Source organism: Mycteria americana, chromosome Z (assembly GCF_035582795.1).
Source record: "Mycteria americana isolate JAX WOST 10 ecotype Jacksonville Zoo and Gardens chromosome Z, USCA_MyAme_1.0, whole genome shotgun sequence".
In the NCBI taxonomy this organism is placed as follows: Eukaryota; Metazoa; Chordata; class Aves; order Ciconiiformes; family Ciconiidae; genus Mycteria; species Mycteria americana.
This window is the reverse complement of record NC_134396.1, coordinates 38850495-38872632: the sequence shown is the minus strand read 5'-3', so window position 1 is coordinate 38872632 and position 22138 is coordinate 38850495. Positions and strand designations below refer to the sequence as shown.

At 37.8% G+C, this 22138-nt stretch overlaps 1 protein-coding gene across 3 annotated transcripts in view; it reads right to left on the bottom strand.

Moving 5' to 3' along the window:
• Window positions 1–12180: 12180 nt before the first annotated feature.
• Window positions 12181–22138, bottom strand: part of ERCC6L2 (ERCC excision repair 6 like 2) — a 58924-nt gene continuing 48966 nt past the window's right edge. For 2 of the 3 annotated variants that reach the window (XM_075526352.1, XM_075526354.1), the window contains 2 exons: window positions 15330–15517; window positions 12181–13375 (listed from right to left, as the gene is read on the bottom strand). In XM_075526352.1, coding sequence (XP_075382467.1) covers window positions 12400–13375; window positions 15330–15517 — 1164 coding nt within the window. In that variant the 3' untranslated portion in view covers window positions 12181–12399. Of the gene's footprint in view, window positions 13376–15329; window positions 15518–20618; window positions 21417–22138 lie in introns of those variants that run through there. The other variant, XM_075526353.1, reaches the window with a different exon arrangement.

The following is a 22138-nucleotide window of genomic DNA, read 5'->3' as shown; positions in this document are numbered from 1 at the left end:
CCAAAACAGTTTGATACAAGGAGTCTTTGGATTCATCTTTTTGGGGGTGACTATAATAAGTTTGCACCACATTTGATTAAAGGAAGGTGAAATGCTGAATAAACTATGACCAGCACACCACAGGGGACTCCTAGCAGCACAGTCAGTTCATTTAATCATTCCCCAGTGTTCTCCCTGGACTGGTCAGACAGCACCTTCACACACCAAGAACTATAATCCAGCCTTTAATGTTAACTAAGGTGTGACTGCTTAAACTTCTGCATTTTTTCCCCTTCTCTTCCCTTGGCTGGCCACAACTGTTCAAGTGTTGCTGAAGGTTATTCTGTTTAAGTATTAAAAAATGCTTAGCTAAATAGGTTAGCTTATTTGCTTTTGCTGATAGTAGCAGTCCACCCACTGAGCCCTTTCAAATCTCTTCAGTGTTTTGGAAAGTGGATAAGGGACTTATTCAGTGACGTGCAAGTTTTGCCTGAGCCAGGAATGAAGCGTGCATTTCATGAAATGAGAAATAACCTCAGACCACACACACAGTGTAATTTCTGAACTCCAGCTCACGCTCTCTTCCCCTCGTCCCCACGCACACATACACACACTCCTGCAAAAAAACAAGATGATGACTGACATCCCTAAATCCTTTAAGCATTCTTCTACAGCTAACAGCAGAGGGAGGTTTTCAGAGCTTAGGTGGCTCATTATTAGCAACAATCTGATGAAAAAATGGATTACTAGAGTATGTGCATACCATGCCAAAGAGAAACAGCAAAAAGCCTGTGCCATCTAAACACAGCTTTCAGGAGCAGAAACTGCTGATGCAAACATATTAAAGCTATTTTTACTGCACAGGGAGATGAGGAAAAGCCCTCCCCGCAATTTTCCTAAAGCATAATGTTGGTTCTGTCACTCCTTGTTTAGTTAAGCTAAAATCAGTGAGTGTTTCAAATATTATTTTCCATTATAATCCAGTGAAGCAAAACAGACAGATAAGTTTATTGCATATAAAAAACTCACATCCTTTCCTCTCCCAACCATAGGAACTATATTGCATGGCTGGTGAGAACAAACTACACACAGAATAGGCAAAGGGCAAACTTTTCCACAGCTGTTACGCCATTGCTTCAATATCGTCTCCAGACCTTAATTCTCAACAGCCTTACAGCAAGCGAGTACACTTAAAAACTGAGACGTTGGCCAAACCCCTGCTCAGCTCTCCTTAAACATTTCCTTTATGCTGGTCTACCCGAAGTGGCTTCATTGCATTCAACAGGTAAGGAGTTCTCCTGCATTACAATTGTAGCACGTCTGCTGAACTGCCCCTGCAGAGCTAAAAATGAACAAGCAAAGGTACTTATAGATTGATCTCATTTGTTGCTTTGTACTTGATCGGTAATACCATCATCCAACTGAGGCATTGATATCTACTCCATCATCCTGAATACTCTATATCTGCTTATGCATACAAATGTACATATATACTTGTATTACATGCACTGCTGCTACTTCCACCAATAGTTAAGCTTGCTTAACACTTTCCATTATAGGACCCTGCTTTCAGTTGTTTATAACTTTGCCAAACTCTAAGTGCTCAAGTTGAAATTTTCCATGCTGACTGTCTGCGTCAGGCTGAATTTTTCTGGTAAGTTTCAACTAAAATAGTACAGCTGTTCTGAAAATGGGGTTAAAGGGGAGCAATCTTCCTTTTCCCCATGTTTTTCTTACAGCCATTTCACTGAAAATCTATTTTGTCTGTGAGCTTTGGGAGAGATATTGAGGGAGAGAAAAGGGGTTACCCTACTGTAAGGGATCAGACTGTCAGGGTCATGCCCAGTACTAGCCTTCTGAAAAAGTGCCAAATTTTGGCCACGTTATAAAGTTCTAAAAACGGTGTTTTATCCGTGCTCCATATAAGTCTCCTAAAGAGTAGCACCATTATTTTCTGAATACTCCACTGAAACAGATGACCTTGACCTCACGCACCTCCTCCATGTCCATCAGCAGACTGTGCGTGCATCCTTCCCACAGATCAGCTGAGCAGCCTCCCAGTTACAGAAGGATCTATAGGCGAGTTTGGGACTTTTCATGCAATTTCTAGTCCTGGCCCCCAGGAGCTGCTGTGGCACCAGAACTGAGCGCTGAGAAATTCTGCCTGTTCTACCATCAATACCCGTTGATGGTGCCCATGCAGTACACTTGACGAAGCTCGTTAGCTTGGAAACAAGCTGAAGAGCTTGGGGTAACAAGAAAGAAATGGAAAAGCAGAGCAGACTCCAAGAGACAGATGCAACAGGACAGCAGAACAGCCAGGGCATAATGATCCATGGTGTTAAATACTCACTCTCCCCAGACTGTAGAATAGAACCAAGAATTCACAAATGCCAGCGCTCTTTTGTTTTCAACCAGTTTCTGTGACAACTACTAGCAACTACATCCTTTCTTCCCCTAACTGGCTGGTCCACAGAAGAGACTGTAACCTACTACTTCCTGCTATTAGCTACTCCAATTGGTCAAGTAATAGAAATTGTGATTCTAGATGTTGATTGTGATCCACGTGGGAATCAATCACTTCTGAGTAATAGAATTCCTTTTCTTTTTGGTTTTATATTAAGCTTTTCAAAAAGCACATTGTCAAAACTGGGCTAGAAGTATTAAAGTTATAAAAACATTCAAAAGTTAGAAAATGCCAGCATTAAAAACGCCCGTGCAAACTGGTGTAAATGCATTACGGTATAGTCTTTAACTGTATGCTCATTGATACTAACTTTTTCCCCGAGGATATCACCCTCTTCTCTGCAGAGGACACCACGTTTCTGGAAAGATCCCTTTATTTCTTTCCCTTTCAGATTTGCAGTTTTTCCCTATGACTGTCCCAGCACAAAGCCAAGAATGAAGAAATTCCAGGTTGCACCTCTGGATCAGCTGCAGCCTCTGCAGCTGTGAAGAGGCTACAGCTGCACAGTGGCTACCATCTCAACTCATCCAAACCAAACTACTGGGTAGCTAAAATCCTTTCTAGTTAATTCCCGGTTCCCTGTCTGAACAAAAACAAAAGGTAAAGCCAGACACATATCACAGCCTTCATGTCTGTTACCCTGTAATCCTGCAAGGCTAAAAATGGAAGTTCTCTGCCACCAGGAGGAACAGACTCACTGCAGACTCACTGGTTCTGAATACCCACTTCTTGCCCCTGAAGGAATAAAACAACAAAAGATAAACTGGTGACATGCTTAAACTACAGTAACTCAATTACAGAGGATTTTATTCCTCGCTCCGAGTCTTAAACGCAAAGTTTTCCATTAAGATGACTCTTAGGATTTCCATGGTGAGGAAAGTAAAATAAAAATATCTCGTTCCATTTTTTTAAACTCCCTTAAACTTTCTAAAATTATTTTCTTACCATGATTTTTTTTTTCAGACACATCATCCTCAAGACTACCAGGAGACAGCTGTCTCTTCTCATGGTAGAGGCTAAGACTTCATGTATGAGATGAAAAACTGTAACCACACTGAACCACAGTCTAAATACCTAACCATGCAGAGAAAACACTGCAGCATTGCAAAAAGGCCTAAACCTTTACCTTTCTTGGGGTAAGGATGGCAGAACAGTTTGACATTATGGACATCAGGGTCTCCAGGTGCAAACAGGTTCCATGTCTTTGGCTTTTTCAGTCACTAGCTAGGATATTCCTCCTTTCACTGGTATTCACAAATGTTAATATGTAGAGTGCCTGAACCAAAGGGTAAAGGAAAAGATTAAAAAAACAACATCAAATAGCTTTCCTCACTATTACCAAGGATTTTAACCTTTCCTTTCCTTTTTTTAACCTTTTTTGCATTACATAAGTAATACTAAGTCCAACTTTTCCCTTTAAATGCCTTCCTACTGCTTCTGTCTCTTCCAATGAAATGGAATTTATGAAGAGAATCCCTTCATACATATCCAGAAATGTTTCAAGAGAAATATCACACTCTAGGCCAAGTGCATTTTCCTATATTTTTTCTTTCTTGTTCATGTGTGCAGCTTACAAAGAATCAGAGAGATGAATGCCACAGAATTCAGGTATTTGCTATGGATGCAAGTTACGATTTTTCAGTGTTTTCTTAGCAGCCTAAGGTTTCTGAGTTTGAAACAAAGTGCCATTAGATGGTGAATCACCCAATTACAATAGTTTGACAGAACCACAAAATTATTCTACATTCTCAGGTTACAAACAACAGTGCGTAGGTAAAATACCTATTATTTGTTTTGCCACAGACCTAAAATATGCATTTCATAGAATCATTTCTCTCCATGTATGTTAGAAGTAAATTACATTGTACAGATAATCTACAATATAATTGTAATTTACACTATACATATATATACACAAATAATTACAATTTATTTTTTATATAGTATAACATATTGTCTACCTCTAATGATTAGCGCATGTAGTATTGTAAAGTAATAATGTCCATTACAAGGTAACTTAGATTCTGATTTTGTCAAATACTGCATACAGTGACATGTCAGAAGCAGAACAGAACTTTAACACTTGATTAAAGAGAAGATATTCCTTGATATTCCCTCCAAGTAAAGAGTCTTAAATTGGAAGTAGCATATTGTAATCCATCAACATATATAACTGCAATTACAAAACAGTGGGGGGCAGAGAGGAGCCCGAATTACTCTAGCTGTGCTAGCACAATAGCCATACATGGACCAAGCCAAGTTCACAGCTGAATCTACTACAGAGGTGATAAGACCAAAGCACAAAAGAGAAGTTTTAAGAAAGCAGCTTTCTCAGAGGTACTTAAATTATGTTTCTAATTAGACCACAGTATGAATTTGTTTTCTTTGCCATTGAATTATAAACCAGAACAACTAGAAACTGTGCTGGAACTTCCACTGCAGCCTGAATCATGGAGAGGCCAGTGCTGCCGACAGTTGGGAGCATTTACCTCAAACAATATAAATAGACATCTGGTATTTGTTTTTAAAGTAATTGGCATAGAATGATTTTCAGGGTGATATAGGAGATCATGTTTACATGAGCGTTCACTTGATGGAAACAACTTAATATCAAACCATAGGGGAAGAAAATCCCGTTAGTATAAACAGTTCTGTTGGAAGTAAAACACAGATTCATTCTGAGTTGAGCTGGTATTCGTTTAGCATCTGAGCTATCCCCACTGCTTTGCCATTGTCTTTAATGGGTGCAGTGTTAGGGATTGCTAATGTTGATATCAAATAAACTACCAATGTTCAGCCATTGGAACTTGCTACAATAGACCGGTGCAAATTCTAATGTAATTATCCTGTGTTTGTGCATTTTCAGAAAACAATGTTTTTAGTGCAGCAGGCCTGCTCATGCTCCAGTTTGTGTGAGTTACGTGTGCAATCTCAATTCAGTCGTACTGCGTGTAGACACACAGACACAAGGTCAGGTTCTGATTGCTCGATTCCACCCTCTCAGCGCAAACAAACTCAAAGAACAATTGAGATAACCTGTCCTCAAGTATCATGCATATACAACATACCTACATTCAATTACTTCTTTCATTTTAGAGCACAGTCTTCACTTGGTCCTTGAAAAAGGAAATTCAGCTTTTTGGATGCCAACTAAACAAAGGTTAGGATGCCAAGCAAACAACTCTGAACGCCTTCAATCATCTTGTTTAGATGCACTTTCCTTCTCTTTCAGAATTACCTGGCAGAATCATACACGACATACAGACTCATTTAGCATCACAAGGATCCTCCTATGATCCACATGTGATCTATAGGAAAAAAGGCATACCTCTTAAATGCCCTGAGTCACTGCCTACCTCTCTCATCTGCACATCTAGACATCCAGTTTAGATCACAGAAATTGAATTTCCTGAGTTACCTTAAGCCAGTTATCTACTTTTCAGGTGCCTTAATCAGGAAGGTAGATTCCGGCATGAAGTATACTTAGATGATTATTACTCTTTTTCTATAGGATGCATCAGTCAAGACGTACTGAACTGTGGAATGTGCAAATGCAGGAAGAGAGAGTTTTCACAAGAATATTACCTCATTTGTTGCATAAGAGGGAAGGTATGTAGTGAATAAAATACGCAGGGCACTGCACGAACAGAAAAATATCTAGCAGCAAAGGCAGTTAGATGCTTCCTTGGAAGAACAGAACCCCCTCCTCCTTCTGCTGTTAAGATTCTTAAGCAAATAACTTAAAACATCTTTTTCATACCTAGTTACTGTATTCTCATCTTTGAAGTATCCAGTGATACTTCGACTATGCTGTCACCAATTTCCCTTCCCTCCCATTAACGCTGCTTTCAAGCACTGTGCTGAAGCCATGGCACTGGCGTCAGTCTGCCTTTCAGTGCTCGAAGTCATGACCTGCTAAAGCTAAGCAAATACATCCTTTCAAACTGCCTTACTGTGCTCATGAAATGTTTGTATGCACACCCTCAGTTTCTCAATCATATTCATTATCTAAAATTATTCATTCTCCCTCTCCCAGACCAAATATGAAATCTGTGTACCACATGGGTACTCCCAAATCTAGTTATAAGCATAGCTCCAGTTTGCAAAACATGCTTAAGATATGAACTATACTGCAAATCAGACCCAGGACACACACAGTGTTTTTAACTAGGTCTGGTGACAGTTTTGTAAACAGGTTGCTGACAGAGCTGCATTTGTTAGCATAGACAGGGTCAGATTTCTTGCTATTTCACTGGCAACGTGTTTTTTTTCCCAGTCAAAGAATTTCCATTGAAGGCAATGGGAACTATTGGTACCCCCTGTTAGGTCAGGGACCCAGAGCCAGACCCATAGGAACCTCACAGAGTAAAAGAACAAGGAAATGGCAATAAGTAACAGTAAAAACCTAGCGAGCCATTTCCAGCTGAAAGCGATGACAAAAAAGACACCCTTCTCCTCCTGAACGATTTATATTGAGATCAGGTGATAACTATCATGAAGCCATTCCCTTAGGCTAGGAGGCTGTTACAGCTCCCCTCTAGCCTGCGCCTCCATGCAACCGTGCAGAAAGCTGCATGCAGAAGCTGTATGAACTCCACTCTACCATAATCCTAAACACAGCATCCCCCAGTGCCTCCTCCATTTTTAAAGCCGAACAAAACGATAATCACAGATTTCTGAGAAGACAAAAATTATCTGTTTGTTTTTAACACTTGAAGGATATGCCTTCACATATAGGTCAAGTTCTTCCCTTTTGAATTTGTTCAGTTTCTTTTTTTTAAATCAGACATACATCTTATTCATGACAAAAATATTTTATACACAGATCCCTAGGGCACAAAATTGCAGTATTTATGGCTCAGGTGATACTACCTAGTAAAATATGTTAAATTTGCACAGGAAGCTAGAGAGTGACATAAATCTTACTTCAAGACACGTTCCTGCAGCTCACTTTAATTGCAGATAACAAATGCATTTCCACAAATATATTATCAGTACTTGGCATACATGTGAATAAAACATGCACTTCTATGGAGGTTTTGATTTATGTGTATCATCACCTTATAGATGAGAAACATAATTCCCTGAGTACTTCAGGAAAATGATGATAGCTTCATACTTGGGAATCAGTCCTGCAGTTCAGCCCTGTACCTGTACAGTTCCACTGCTTTGAGGTTCTTCTAAAAGAAGTAAAATGAGAAATCTTACCTCACTCAATCAGATTTTGCCCTCCCCAGTATCTACTGATTTAGACCATGACTGACAAACTAGTGGTGCTCAGGTGAAACCTCTCTCTAGTGCCCTGATATCAACTGAAATCAACAAGGTTATTTAGCCCCTTCTGGCCCTTGGATTGAGGAGCTACCAGTCCCTCCTTCTGGCCTAAAAAAAGGTCAGTTTTACCTATGCAACTTCTAACAGATATTTGTTTCTCCCATTCTTGATGACCTCCAATATTGGCACTATGCAACCTATTATACAACATTTACTGTTACAGAGTTCCCCTGTTATCTAACTTCAATTACCTTTGGTGCAGATTAAGCCACTTAACTCTTCCCTTTTTGCTGTGGATATGAAGGGACTATTCCCCTGTCTGCTGCAGCCTTTTTACGTATTTGATGGCCACATTCTTCATTCCACCAAATCTTCTCTTCTTTAGCTAAGCAGCAGTTTGCCTCTCCAAGCAGAAGAATGCTGTAAAGAAAATCAGTAATAATGCCACCAGTAAAAGGCCTTAATTTATGCCCTATTTATTAACACCAACAAGAAGGGTCCACATATTCCCTGTCTTAAATTGACTTCCTTCAGCTGTACATAATTCAAATGTACCAATAGCTAACACCTTTATGGATTCTTATTTTATTTTCTTAGTTGACACTTTTTTTTAAAAGCTGCTCCAGATGACTACCCTAAATTTCAGTTTGTATCTTAAATATCACTGGGTATAATACAATAGTAACAGCATAGATTCAGGGTGAGAGAAGCAGTTAGGGAACACATTTATCTTACTTACGTTAGTTGCCTGCAAAGACCAAGCCTCTTACTGCTTTATCATGTATGTTAAAGACTGAGCTCTTTGTTCCAGGTAGTTAAGTCAGATTTCCCAATTAAGTTTTTAGATGGCTTCCACTTACAATAAGCGTATAATGGTTAACACAGAGACAGAGCAAAGCCTGCAACAGCTTCCCATGACCTAAAGTAGAAGCTGCTCCAGATCAAATTTAAGCTTATTTTCCAATGGGCAGTCATCCAGACCACAAAAACCACCACCGTTCACAGACTGCTGCTGTGCAGCTTCAGTGTCCAAGCTTTTAAAATTTCATAACATTTACCCTTCACATAAAACAATTTATACAGTATACTCAATGTAAAACCCTATACTAATACAGCATTACATTTGAGATTTCAAAGCTTACAAAAATCAAAGATTAGGGTTAAGGTTTCCAGAGCAACATGAAGCCCTGGCCTCTTTTGGTTATGTGTTATGATAAGGTACTCCTTCACGTGATCCCGTAGCACTGAGAAATGTGACAGACTATTTGGCAAATGGGATATGACATTGCTTATCTTATAACCACTTCTCCAATCTGTGAAGAACAGTTTTCATTTCAAAATTTTACCACAGTCAGCATTTCAGGAGTAAGATGATAACTTGTCAGTATGTAGAAATTCCTTACTCCATATATACTATATCGTATATTCTCAACAACTGACGAGGTGAACCCTTCCTTTCTGAAATACGGGTAGTGTATTAAGTATTGGAATAAAAACGAGATCCAGCAGCTTTCCCCCCCCAGTACATCTTGGAAAGTATTTATTATGTTCTCAGAGATGTATAGATTTATCTATTTTGCATCCAAAATGCTAAATGGAACCCTGAGGTAGTGCTCCTCACTATCTTAAGAGGAAGAATGAGTATGTTCTGTTACAGAAGTAGTTGAATGGGGTGCAGCCTGTGTTTATTCATGACTGGGTAAAAAAACAAAATTATCTATCATTCTTTTTGATAACACATGCATTTGATACATGCGCCAGAGAGAGTAGTTATGGCCTGATCCCAGTTTTACACATCTTCATTCTGAAAGCTTGGGTCTGCAACCCTACATAGCACCAGTGAACTGCTGGGCAAAACTAACGTTTACAAAGCCCAACACAAAAATTATTTGCCTGAAAGCTATAAGCATGAAGTAATAGTATACAAATTTGATGCTGTGATAAGTACTATGATTATAACCAGGCCCATTATCAACTCCAGTGCTGAGGATAAAGTCAAATGCGGAAGACACATGTAAATACATTTGCTTTGGCTGAAACACAGCAGCCAAAACAGGCACCCAGCTGTTGCCATGCCAAAGCCAGAGGAACGCACAATACCCCACGCTACAGACAGAAATCTGCCTATGTAGCAGAGGTAGCATAAAGCAGGGACTGGCACCAGTGCTTTCCTCAAGCATAGACTGCTGTATAAGCTGCTTCTTCAACAGCCCTTGCAGTAGAACCAACAGATATTCCTCTGTCTATACTTGCGTTAAGGCCCACCACGTGCCACAAGAGAACACCTGCTCACGAAAACAGAATGCCACCAGGAATATATCCACAACTGCCTCCTGCTGCCTACCTGAAAACAGGCTCAAAGGGTAATGGAGTTAAACACTGGGATATGATCAGGAACACAGATTCTCTATGCTTTCAATGGTGAATGGATGCATGGTGTGCACACCCAATGTACTTGGGTCATTTATTCCTTGAATTAGTGGTCATCTGCACAGTTGAGATAAAGGAGTGGCTTGAAAGAATGGTCTGACTTGAAACTGGTTGATTAGCTGAACCTTCATAATTAGGCCTCACTGATCGCTACAGGAATCCTCCAGGTGGCAATTTTGGATAGTAATTCTCCTCCTCTACTCCACTTTTATGAGATCCTGCCTGGAGTACCATATCCCAGTATGAGACAGACATGGACCTATTAGAGCAGGTCCAGAGGAAGGCCACAAAAATGGTCAGAGGGCTGGACTGAGAGAATTGGGGTTGTTCAGCCTGAAGAAGAGAAGCCTCCAGGAAGATCTTATTGCAGCCTTTCAATACTTAAAGGGGGCTTGTAAGAAATCCCGAGAAAGACTTTTTTACTAGGGCCTGTAGTGACAGGGCAAGGGGTAATGGTTTTAAACTGAAAGAGGGGAGATTTAGACTGGACATGAGGAAGAAAATTTTTCTGTGATAAGGGTGGTGAGACACTGGAACAGTTCGCCCAGAGAAGTTGTGGATGCCCCATCCTTGGAAGTGTTCAGGGTCAGGTTGGATGGGGCTTTGTTGAACCGGATCTAGTGAAAGATGTCCCTGCCCATGGCATGGGAGTTGGACTAGATGATAGTTGAAGGTCCCCCTTCCAGCCCAAACCATTCCATGATTCTATGATCCTATGGTTCTTGAAATGCCCTCAGGTAGCTAACTGCTGTGTCTAGTCTAGTTTGTGTATTTCAAATGTGGTAACCAACATCCTTGAAGTGTCCCCAAGACATGCTCATAGGTTGTTCCTGCTGCAGAAAGGATTCAAGTATCATATTGGAGCAAACTGGTGTAGCACAGCAAGAACTACAATTATGCAAGCATAATATGACTGACAAACCTTCTGACTATCAGCAGAAGCTGAATTCAAGCTGCAATACATGTAACAGTAATATTCAGTGTCAACAGCAGAACTAACTCAGCAGAATATTACAGTTAACTTCCTTAAAAAGTTACCTCACTGATTTTAAGAGTATGCACACCTGAGTTTAAAAAAAATGTGGCTATATAAATGCCCACAAAATTGCTCTAATATATTCATATTTGAAATAACTGAAGAAAAAAATCAATCACAAATCTGCACATGCAATTGCATATTTTCTAAGTGCATGTACAATACAAGGTATTTAAGTTTTTCAGAATGCAGTGCTCACAAAATGAAACTTGTTTCATTTATTAAGCCAAGCAAGAAATAAGTTTTCCCAGTATAAACCGTATTTGTTTTTTAGTTGTCAGATACTCAAATGTATGAAATAAATGGAGACAACAGTAAATCTCAAATACTGAATGGCATTAGATTCTTCCTGAAATTCACTAGGAAATAGTGTGTGTGTATATATATATTTAATTTTAAAAGACTATTCCCATTCTTCTTTCGTTGCATAGAAAAGTAAACACAAAGTATTGTCCAGACCACACCACCTCAAAGACATGACAGAAGTCTATAAAAATAAAAAATGGGAGATTAAAGTGTAGTGAAAGATGAAATTTGACACCTAACATAATTTAATGTGCTGTAGATCTTGCACTGAAAAAGAGTGAACAAACAAAAATTGGTGATTTTTCACATCAACCAAGCTGAGAAACTCACTGCTATGGGATACTGAAGATAATTAGAAGCTCCACAGCTTCAAAGAGAGACTGAGCAAAATCACAGAAGGGAAAAAAAAAAAAAATCCATCAAAGGTTATTAGACACAAAGACATCATCCCTGTCTTATGAAGTCCCCAAGTCTCTAATAGCTAAGAAAATATGTGGAGTATCATTGTCAAATCCTTTTAATATCATCAGATTCTGCTGAGATGACTGAGGGTGTCCAAACGGAAGGGGAAAAATTACTTAGTACTGCTACTGAGTCTGCAAAGAAAATCAGGATGCAAGAAAGCAAAGTGCACTCAGAACATTTTAAAAAGTTTAATTTAAAATTAATATATCATAGCTTACAATAATATATAGTACATATATACTATATATGCACATATGTACTATATATTACATATGTAATTATATATATTCACCTCTGTAAAATGTAAATCCATATCATAAATATAAATTCATCACTTTGCCTTTAATTTCATGGAGGTATCATGTTTTGCTGCATACTGCTAAGTTGTGCATATTTTAATGTTTAATTAAGATAATTCTAGTGCAACTCACATAGAAAACTTTCATTTTACTACATTACAAGATGTAGCTGTGGATGCTTCATCTGAATCATCTGGACTGTATTTTTTCCATAGAAAATTTTCATTTTTTTTCCAAAGAGAACTTTCACACAGTTCTCTCTCTTCTGTCACTGGGGGATGAGGTACTCTTTCACATAGCTTCTCTATGACTGCTATGTCCGTGAGCTTTCTGAGGCTCTCCTCATTCTGCTCATTCAGCACATCCCAGAAGTCTTTTGGTCTCTCCTTTGATTTTTCTACCTGCCCTGAAGGGAATCTCCTTGGTGATTCTGTAGGCCCATTTCCATCATTTCTGAAGAGGTCACTGAGAATAGAGGTATCTCCAAGTAAGTCCACAAAAGACTTTTTCTTACAAGTCTGAGCTTTTCTCTCCCAATTTTGTGACTGAGACAGGGATCTTTTTCTTGGCAGCTGTGTTCCTTTGGAGTCCTGCTGTCCTTCACAACTTTTTACAGACAGCACTTCAATTATTTCTGATTTACTGCTTAATGAGCCAGATGCCATAAAATCCTTGAATGCTTGACTGTTTCTCCTTTCGATATGTTGAGTAGCAACAGTGGGTGATTGTTTATATTTTGCATCAACACATGTATCTTGCATGTAGGAGTCATTGTGAAATTGCTCTGCTTCTCCCTTATGGCTCTGCTGGCTCTGTGTTTCTGTCGTTCCACTCAGAAGTAGACCTTCAGCTGATGAAGATCTAGACTTAGATCTTCTAAAATTAGCAATGGATTTTCTTTTTCTGGAGCGTGTTGTACCCAATTCTCTTTCCTCATAGTCACGTGAAGCTTGTGCTGGTATTTCAACTGGGAAGAAAGACTCCATCTCTGGATGCTTGGAAACATAGAATTCCTTCAACATCTTCTGCCTTGTTTCTGATGTAGCTTTTGCAATATGTTCTGCCAGTTCTTCTGCTGATCCCATATTAAAGTGGGATACCATTTCCTCAAATTGTCTCCTGTAATTATGAAGAAGGAAAAATGCGTTGACACCTTTAACTAGAAACAAAAGCAGCTTTCAAGCAATTCATTCAACTCGCATTCTTCACATATCCCAGAAAGTAATCACTAAAAGTAACTTCCTTATTAGGAGCTTTGTTTGTTTTTATTAGCAAAGAGAAGAAAGAATAATGACCTTAGAAGAACTGAAGTAACTCCTGAATCCCAAACTCCAGTGTGATTTCCTCAGCTTACGACCCAAAGATTTGCCGACTTTCAATGTAGGCAAGATTTTGTACCAAAGGACCAGAGTTCAGAAGGATGCAGATGGACAGATGGTAGAGCGTGTTTATTTTTTTTTATTGGGGGGGGACCCCCAAAAACACAAAACACAAAAAAACCCAAACCAAAAAACACAAAGTAGTTGTTCAAACTCATTTTAAAAGGCTTGCTAAACAAAAGCTGGATAAACACATTCACAGGAGACAGGGACTGTGCCCTCCATCCTATCTAGTGAGCTGTGAAATACTTGTTTCTGCTAAGAGGCCAAGCTCTAACTAAAGGAGATCATCTTAATCAAATTAGCCATAGTTTGGGATCAGGTAACCTAACTGGAAGGCTGGAGAGGTGGGTTTATGCTCCCTTGTCCGAGAATGGGTATGAAACATGTTGCCTTTCCTGTACGAGGGCTCCGGTAGGCAGTGAGATTTAACCCTGTTTGGCCTCAAATACCACTTGACTGGCTAGCTCCAGCTATACCCTTTGTGCATGGTGACTGCAGACGGCTTCCCACTTAGCCTCACAACTACAACACACCACACCGAGGGACCTTATCATCCTCATCCATTGCACAGCAGATCCAGATGTACTACAAAGTACAACTGTGAGCAAGGTGCCAACAGCTGACCTGCGTAACATTTAAGTGTGAAAGTGCTTAAGCTTTTTGCTAGATATGACTTTACGATCTCAGAATAACATTCTTAACTACTTCATTGCCTTTGAAATTTTTTACCCCAATAAATTATTGATAATTATGATTACAATTTTGAGTATTTTTAGCATGAAGGGTTCTCCTCTACCTGCCTCTTCAATATTTAGAATTTTCAGTATCTATAATAGTAAGCAAGTCTGGCACTTCAACAATGACTGTTTCGATAGCTGAGGCCAGCTGGCTAATATGACAGATTCTGAACACATAGAGGTGTTCAGACTCATAACCTCAAACTAGCATACCTAGATACCAACTTTCACACAGTAATTTATTTGTCTCAAGGCTAAACATATACCAAATCCCAGTTCTCTAGGTTTGCCTAGTTCTATAGGTTTGCCTACAGCTTTCTGCTTTCTACTTCTACATACCATCTGGCTATTGTTATTGAACTTCTATCTGTGTAACAATGGAATTTAGCTATTTATATTAATAACAGCAACAGTTTGGGGAAAAAAGGGAAAATGAGGAGACAAAAATTATTAGCCTTCCAAACATGAAGGGGGAAACAACATAGTAAAAGAAGTATTAAAAAAATATTGAGCCCCATGTTAAAAAAATAAATACGAAGTCCAGGTTTTTTTAACAGTTTTTCAATGAAAGTGATGAGAGCTGGGGAAAACCAGTAGGCAGTCAGCAGCTCACACTACAAAACTGCTTGCTTCTATACAGTTTAAACATTGGTTTGTAGTACTGCATGGTGCACATACCATGAATACTGGTGGTGATGACATCTGCACAGCTATGCAATATATGACACACTGAATCAACATGTTAAAGTGATTTGTGGGTTCAATTCATTTTATTAATCAATTATGGTGCTCTTTGTATAGTGTGAGTGGAAGTTTCCCCTTAGTTCTGCTCTTGCCACAGAAAATGATCAATATTCCCTGAGTATGGTTGAAACAAAGACAAAAGCAACTGCCCAGAGGGAAGTTCGTTTCAAACTTAAAAATTTTACTTTCGTCTCACCAAAACAGCCTCACCTGCGGATTCCTTTGGGTGTCTTTCCAACCAAGAAGGTGGCTGAACCTACTTTGTGTACTTTTTTGTTTTTCTGGGTCACAGGATGCGTAACATGCAGCTGATGCTGCTTACTGTTTGCCAGGATTTCTTGCCTTCCCTTAATAATGTTCTTCTCTGCTGTGTCTTCTTCTGGGTTTTCTTCATTTTTCTAGTAAAATGAGACATGGAAATCGTCAAAACAGCTGTGTCTGGGACATAGTGATGAGCTCTATCATGCCCAATCCTGTCACTCCTAGGTAGCACTCAATGGTTTGAGTGCTAAGAATGGGATTCAGAGCTGCAGTGTAAACTCCCTACTTAGTCACAAACTTCCAGGGACACTGAAGGCAAGTCTTGGTTCTCTAAGAATAAAGTGAGATATTTTTCCAAATGGGTCAATCGTGAGGCTAAACGAAGGATCTCTTGAGTTCTCGAATGCAGAAAGGAGGTTATACAAATACTTAATCCTGCACCACAGGACCCGAATCTCAACTACAACCTTCAAATATTACTATAAAATAGAAAATGCCTGTATTAATAGCTTACAGTCTTAATAGAAGAATTAATCCAGGAAGATATTATGCATCAAGATTAAAGGATTATTTGGATTCACTGCTTCCTGCTTGTTAATGTATGTTACACACTTTTTGCACAGTACATATTCAGAACTCTTAGTGACTTTAGCAACTTAACACTCAAAGAAAAACTATAAATAATCACAACACTATTCAAAGATACCAAAGTTAAGGTAAAATAATTTTTGTCAATATCACAATCTCTAATGCACACACACACAATTATTCAGAATTGTAAAGATACTTTTGGAAGAGGTATCACTATACTTACTTGTAACTGAACAGAAAAAAATTACACATTACACTTTCATTATAATACTGATAAGATTAAAACTGGTTAAGATTAAAATTTTAAATGTAATGGTCATAAGAAGCTAATGTTTTAATCAAATTCAAGAAGATCATGTTACAGACCAACTCATTGTGCATTGACAGTCAACACCTTGCACAAAAATATAATCCTATTTTCACCTTAGTTATTTTTCAGAAATTCTCACAAATTCTTGTCAAAATTTCTCCTTTCCCAAAAGGAAAGCCAAGGGAAATATTAAAATGAAAGAATGTGTTTGAAGAGCAGTGAAAAACAGAGGAAAACCAGAAAAGCAACAAAAGCAACATTACTTTCACCCCCAAATGAGATCAAGGGAAAGAATAACTGCTTAGTGATGTCCTCAGTCCCCCTACTAACACTACTTGAGAGATGAAAACACAAACTGTGTTCACACTTTGTCATCTGCAGTTCAAAATTTGGTTTAGCATTTACAATGTTTCTTCCCAATGTGTTTCTATTTGATCCATGTCCACTTCCTTTATCTCCATGGGCTGTTCACAATGTTCTTGAGCTTTAGGATCTCACATCTGTTCTCAATCCATTACTTTGGCAAGTAACCTCAAACTAGCATACAGAGAGAGATGTTAATAGTAAGGGACCTACAGGCATAAATTTTCACTCTTTAAGCTAAATGCACAACTCCAAAGATTAAAATTTCACTGCACTATTAAAAGTTACACTACACAAAACTGAAACCGAGGCCCCAATTAAGATAAAAACCCTATCTCCCAATAATAATGTTATGATGATAGTAACAAAATAAAGATTTAATTAGCAGATGTTATCTACAGCATAAACATTCTACACTTATCTTGCTAGTTCTGTATGCATTTAAAGTGTTTACCTTTTTTTTAAAGACATGCATAGGTAATACAGAACTTTACTTGGAAAATTTATTTCGAAAGAAGAAAGCAATCCTAGTTTTAAAATGTTTATTTTGATGGAATTTTTGCATGAAAAATATTTATAGTATTCAGATCTCACTATGATAAGACCTAGTGTATTTGTCACTATCAGGAAATCAGGATTGTATAATTTAATTCAAGCAAGCATAACTTGTGTAGAATACAAGCCTAACCACGTCAATGCCTGTCTTAAAAGCATTTTAAACCCCCATAAATGTGCATCCATCCACCTCTTATTAAACAAGACCAAAGTATATGAGGCAGCAATACTTTGGTTTACATGTCTGTTCAAACACAGAAGATTAAAAATCTTTGGGGAAAAAAGCCAAATGTTGTAAACACACTGAAAGTCGTAAAATTGCTTGTCTTTGCAGAGAATTAGAATTAATGTTAAAAGTACTGCTAATTGCAAATAAACTCACAAATGGCATCTTTAGTTCTGTTAGTACAAAACCTAAGTACATTGACCCACACTACCAAACCTGGAAGAACAGCAGCAAAATACCACCACATACACACAAAGAGCTCCTCCTCTTTTACCTAAATTAGCTGCTCAAATTTTTTTCCTGAAGGTAGAAAAAGTTACTATAAACAAGTTACCCCAAGAGCTGCAGGAACTAATGCCAGTGAAAGCCCATGGCCACTGTGAGTTACTCTTGAAAAACTTCTCATCTCTCTGGAGCAAAGCCAATTGATTAAACAGTATCCAGTTAGGCTGAAACACAACAACTTGCTCTGTTGAACTTGTGAATGTTTTTGAAAGTTTGCCAACTTAAATCCAGCCCTCAAATCCCAAATCCAATAATTTCTTTTTAAAAAAAGATAAACATTTTGTCAGTAAAACTAAAAAACTTATTTCAGTTTTTCTTAAGATGTCTCTATGTTCATTAAAGGTCAAATCTGAAGTTTGTTACTCTGAGTGATACATAGATGAGGATCTAGGTAGAGGTAAACTTTACAGACATATAGATGAAATTATTCCCTGTATCTTTCTGCTACCGTTACCATTTTAAAAAGTGAAAACTTCAATTCACATTCCAGCATTGTCAACATTCCACACTATTTTGCTTCTTTTTAATACCTAAAGTCAAATTCACTCTCCTTAATTCTTCCCTCTCATGGCAAATTTCTTTGCAATTCTCTTTCAATGTTTGCCTTCTAACTCACCAATTGAAATCTATTTCATGATAAACATTTTCTTTCAACAGCTTTCTATTTTCTGTTCCTCGAGCACTTTCTCTACCAAACTATTGTGTGTGTCCCATTATTTGCTCCTACATGAAATCCCATGTTGACTTTACAGCATTGGTCTTGTTCACCTGAATTATCAAGTATATAATACGCATAAGGCAACCTTGCAAAGCAAGATTGAAATTAATGCAATTTGATTCAGCTAGGAACCTCTGACTCTTGTTCTTATACTACTGATAACTAGCGCATTCAACAATCTTTTTATATTATTGAATGTCAGACACTTTATGGATTAATAAATGTTATGACTGAAAGAATAGAATAATAACGGAAAAAAAATCCTTCAATACAAGAAATATTCTGTGCATTTGGAAGTGCACATTATCTTTGTTTAACTTAAAGTATTGTATATTAATTAATATACTTAGGTAAGTACAAGTGTTGCTAAACTTCTTGAAATAACATTTTAATGATATAAGATCTGTCTACAGCATTTTCAAATAATTATTGGAAAACTGGAAAGACGACAGTGATCAGTCCATAAGCATATCTCAGGACTAGAAAGAAAGGAAGAAGTAAGAAGAACAAGTCAATTTTTTTTGTAAAAAAAAATCCAACTGTTTTGCCAAACAGCAAGTCCTGCTTTGCTTTATGGCTTAGCCACATAACTACTAAAAAAATGTTAACCAATTTAACACAGGGAGAAGAAAAATAGTAAAAAACCTCAAATTGCACAAATAACACCACAAATTCTTTCTCCTAGAAAGATTTCATCCAGTAAATAATAGCACATTTTTCTCTCACTTTAAAATGTAAATATGCTTAAAAGTTTCAAACACATGATTATGAACAAGTTATTCTGAATGACAACTAAAAAAAAATCACAGTATGGAAATCCAAAAGCATTATTGCCAAACATTATACCATCACACACATACATATTGTTTGTTAAAACACATTCTTCATGCACCGCGTAGCTTATGTTCTGATTAGCCTTCTGAAATACACAGGATGCAAAGCTAAAGAAATACTTAGTATAGCATATAGTATCTGCTATATGTATTTTAAAAGAATTTTTACAATAAGATTGACAGCAATCATGAAAGCAGTTAGACTTTAGTAAATGTTTAACTATATTGAAGACATTATGCATTTGCAGTGCATGTTCGGAAATTTCCACTGTTCAAACTAACAGTGGAACTGTTAAAAAAGTGAAACTTTTTCCACTGTTCAAAGTGGAAAAGTTTCACTTAAACTTGACCACATACTTACTGGTCATCTGATAAATTAAGTGCGCCTATAGTGAATTATCTGTAACACCATTATACACTTCTGCACTCTTCATATTTTCTCCTTTCTCAAACCAGTACCTTGGCAGGGGGGAAAAAGGTGCAGCAAAATAATTCCTTTGATGTCAAAGACAAAAAATTTTATTGAATTACTGAATGTAACATTTTTACTGTTTTATTCAACTTTGTGCACTTCCACATTGTCAAGAAAACCTTCACACAAAGTTCAAAAGAAAGAAACAATTTATTTTCAAAGGCATACATGTAAGACAAAGGGCCACAGATGCAAGTTGTTTACTAGAAAGCAACATTTTCTGGATTCAAAAAATTGGGTGATAAAAGGTTACAGTACAGAAAATATCCCAGTAAATGGAAAGAAATAAAGTCAATGGAAGTACAATAAAATGAAATTGTAAAGTGCTATCACAAACTAGGGAAAATAACGTGTAAAAGTGCAGCCATTCCCTCCTGTCTTACACTTGTTTTCTTATCCTATCCCTTCTTAATTTACTGCACTTACTCTGAAGAGGCTTTCCATATATTGCAATGGGAAAGAAGAGGGATTACTACGTAGTTGTGCAGAAAACAGTTTAAAAAGTGTTCAGAAAACCTAGGGACTCTTACCACACATGAAAAAATACATCAAAGAAAGCATCTATTTTCACCTTTCATGTTCCATGTATTCTATGGGGTTTTCAACATAAACACATTATATCTTCCTACCACAGAAGATATTTTCCTCCACCACTTCTTTTGTTATGTTTCTTAAAAGTATACAGCAAGTTTTGGATACCAATAATGAGTTTCCATTTCTTTGAGTTCCAGATTACATACAGGCTGTAATCAAGAGTCCAGCAAAAATGGTAGCATCTGCACACCACTTAAGGGTAACGCTCTTCAATAAGAATGGAGACATGCAGCTGAGCATCAAACAAGAATTTAAGTGCCACAATGCAGCAGTAACTACTCAGAGATTCCATCTTGAATCTGCAACAACTCTCAGATCTGCTAGCTCTGTGTGACAATGTGTCTCCTGCTGCATAGTTACAGTAGTTTTAAAAATAGTATATACCTACCAAAACCAATTTTTGTCTATCTGACAGTACAAAATTTCAGTATCTGTTCCTCCTACAACAACCATAAAGAGGTGGCTCTACACTCTGGAGCAATGAATGCCAATCCATGTATAAGCATCCTCAGACATGACTGAGATGACTGGCCACCTTAGGCCTGTGACTTCCCTTTTCCTCTCTTGAAGCAAGGAAAAAGAGAACCATGTTCACCTTTTTAAGTACAGCAAGATGAAAATGCATGGGAGAGCAAGGGAACAGAGGCCAGGAGTAAGATGCGGGGGGCGGGGGAAGAGAAAGAGACATTCAAGGATACATGTTTAAGCAGTCTCATGTTTGTGGCAATTGAAGTCACTGGACTTAAGAGGATAATGAACTTCCTTCAAAAGCCTGAATCTGAAGTTGAAAATACGTTTGCATAATTATTCCTCAGCCATAGTTGTACTATGAGCATCTTCCTCTCTTTTACTGTCTGACATGTCACTATGGTAAGTATCTTGCCAAATACTGACTTCCACTTAGCAACAACCCCTCAGCCTTCCCACTCACAGCTGAAACAGTGTTAACAGGCTTTTCTCTTCAGGTATGCATGAAACCACTGCTGCCAAATATCCAGGATACTTTCCATTGCACAGTTTCATTGTTTGTTTTCATGTCTAAAACAAACAAGAAAGGCCTTCTCAAATCTCTAGCTGCCTTGCAGTCACCTAAATTGTACAAAAGCATGAAACACAGTGAATACAGTATGACTGTCCTCTTAAAACACAGCTTGCAAGCAAATAACAAACCCTTATGCCATATTCTACTTTATATTTTCCCCCTCCCCTCAAAAGCTGAGAAAACACATGATTCCCAGACATATTGTGAGTTGCAGTGGGTTTTGGATAACTTATTTTGATCAGGTGATACTTACTGCATTGCAGTGAATTTATCTACTCAAATTACAGTTCTAAATTATTTCAGCTAATCTTTTTTCCCCTTATAGTTTCCCTTGTTTTTTTTTCCCTCAGGAGCTTTTGCCATCATATGTATGAATTACTATGACCTTTCTATATGCTTTTCTTGAACATATGCTATTCTTAGATACTGTTTTTATTTTACCTATGTTTCCTCTACTTGTCAGGACATATATAAATACCCTGAAACGTCTGCTAACTGACTCTTTGTCTTGGTCTTGTTTCCTTCTCACTTCTACACAAACACATGTCAAACAAGAATTTCTTCCTAAGTTATTCTGCATGCCAAGGAAGACAAAGTATAATAGTGTCCACATAAAACTTCATGTAGTTTCTCTAAAAATGAGGTCCATATGGTCAAGATAAAAAAAACAGTTATCAAATAATAAGAATGTCTCTACTTTCACCTGATTCTTAAATAAATCAGAATTGCTTTTCTACTTACCTAGGATACACTACTGAACCAACTATGT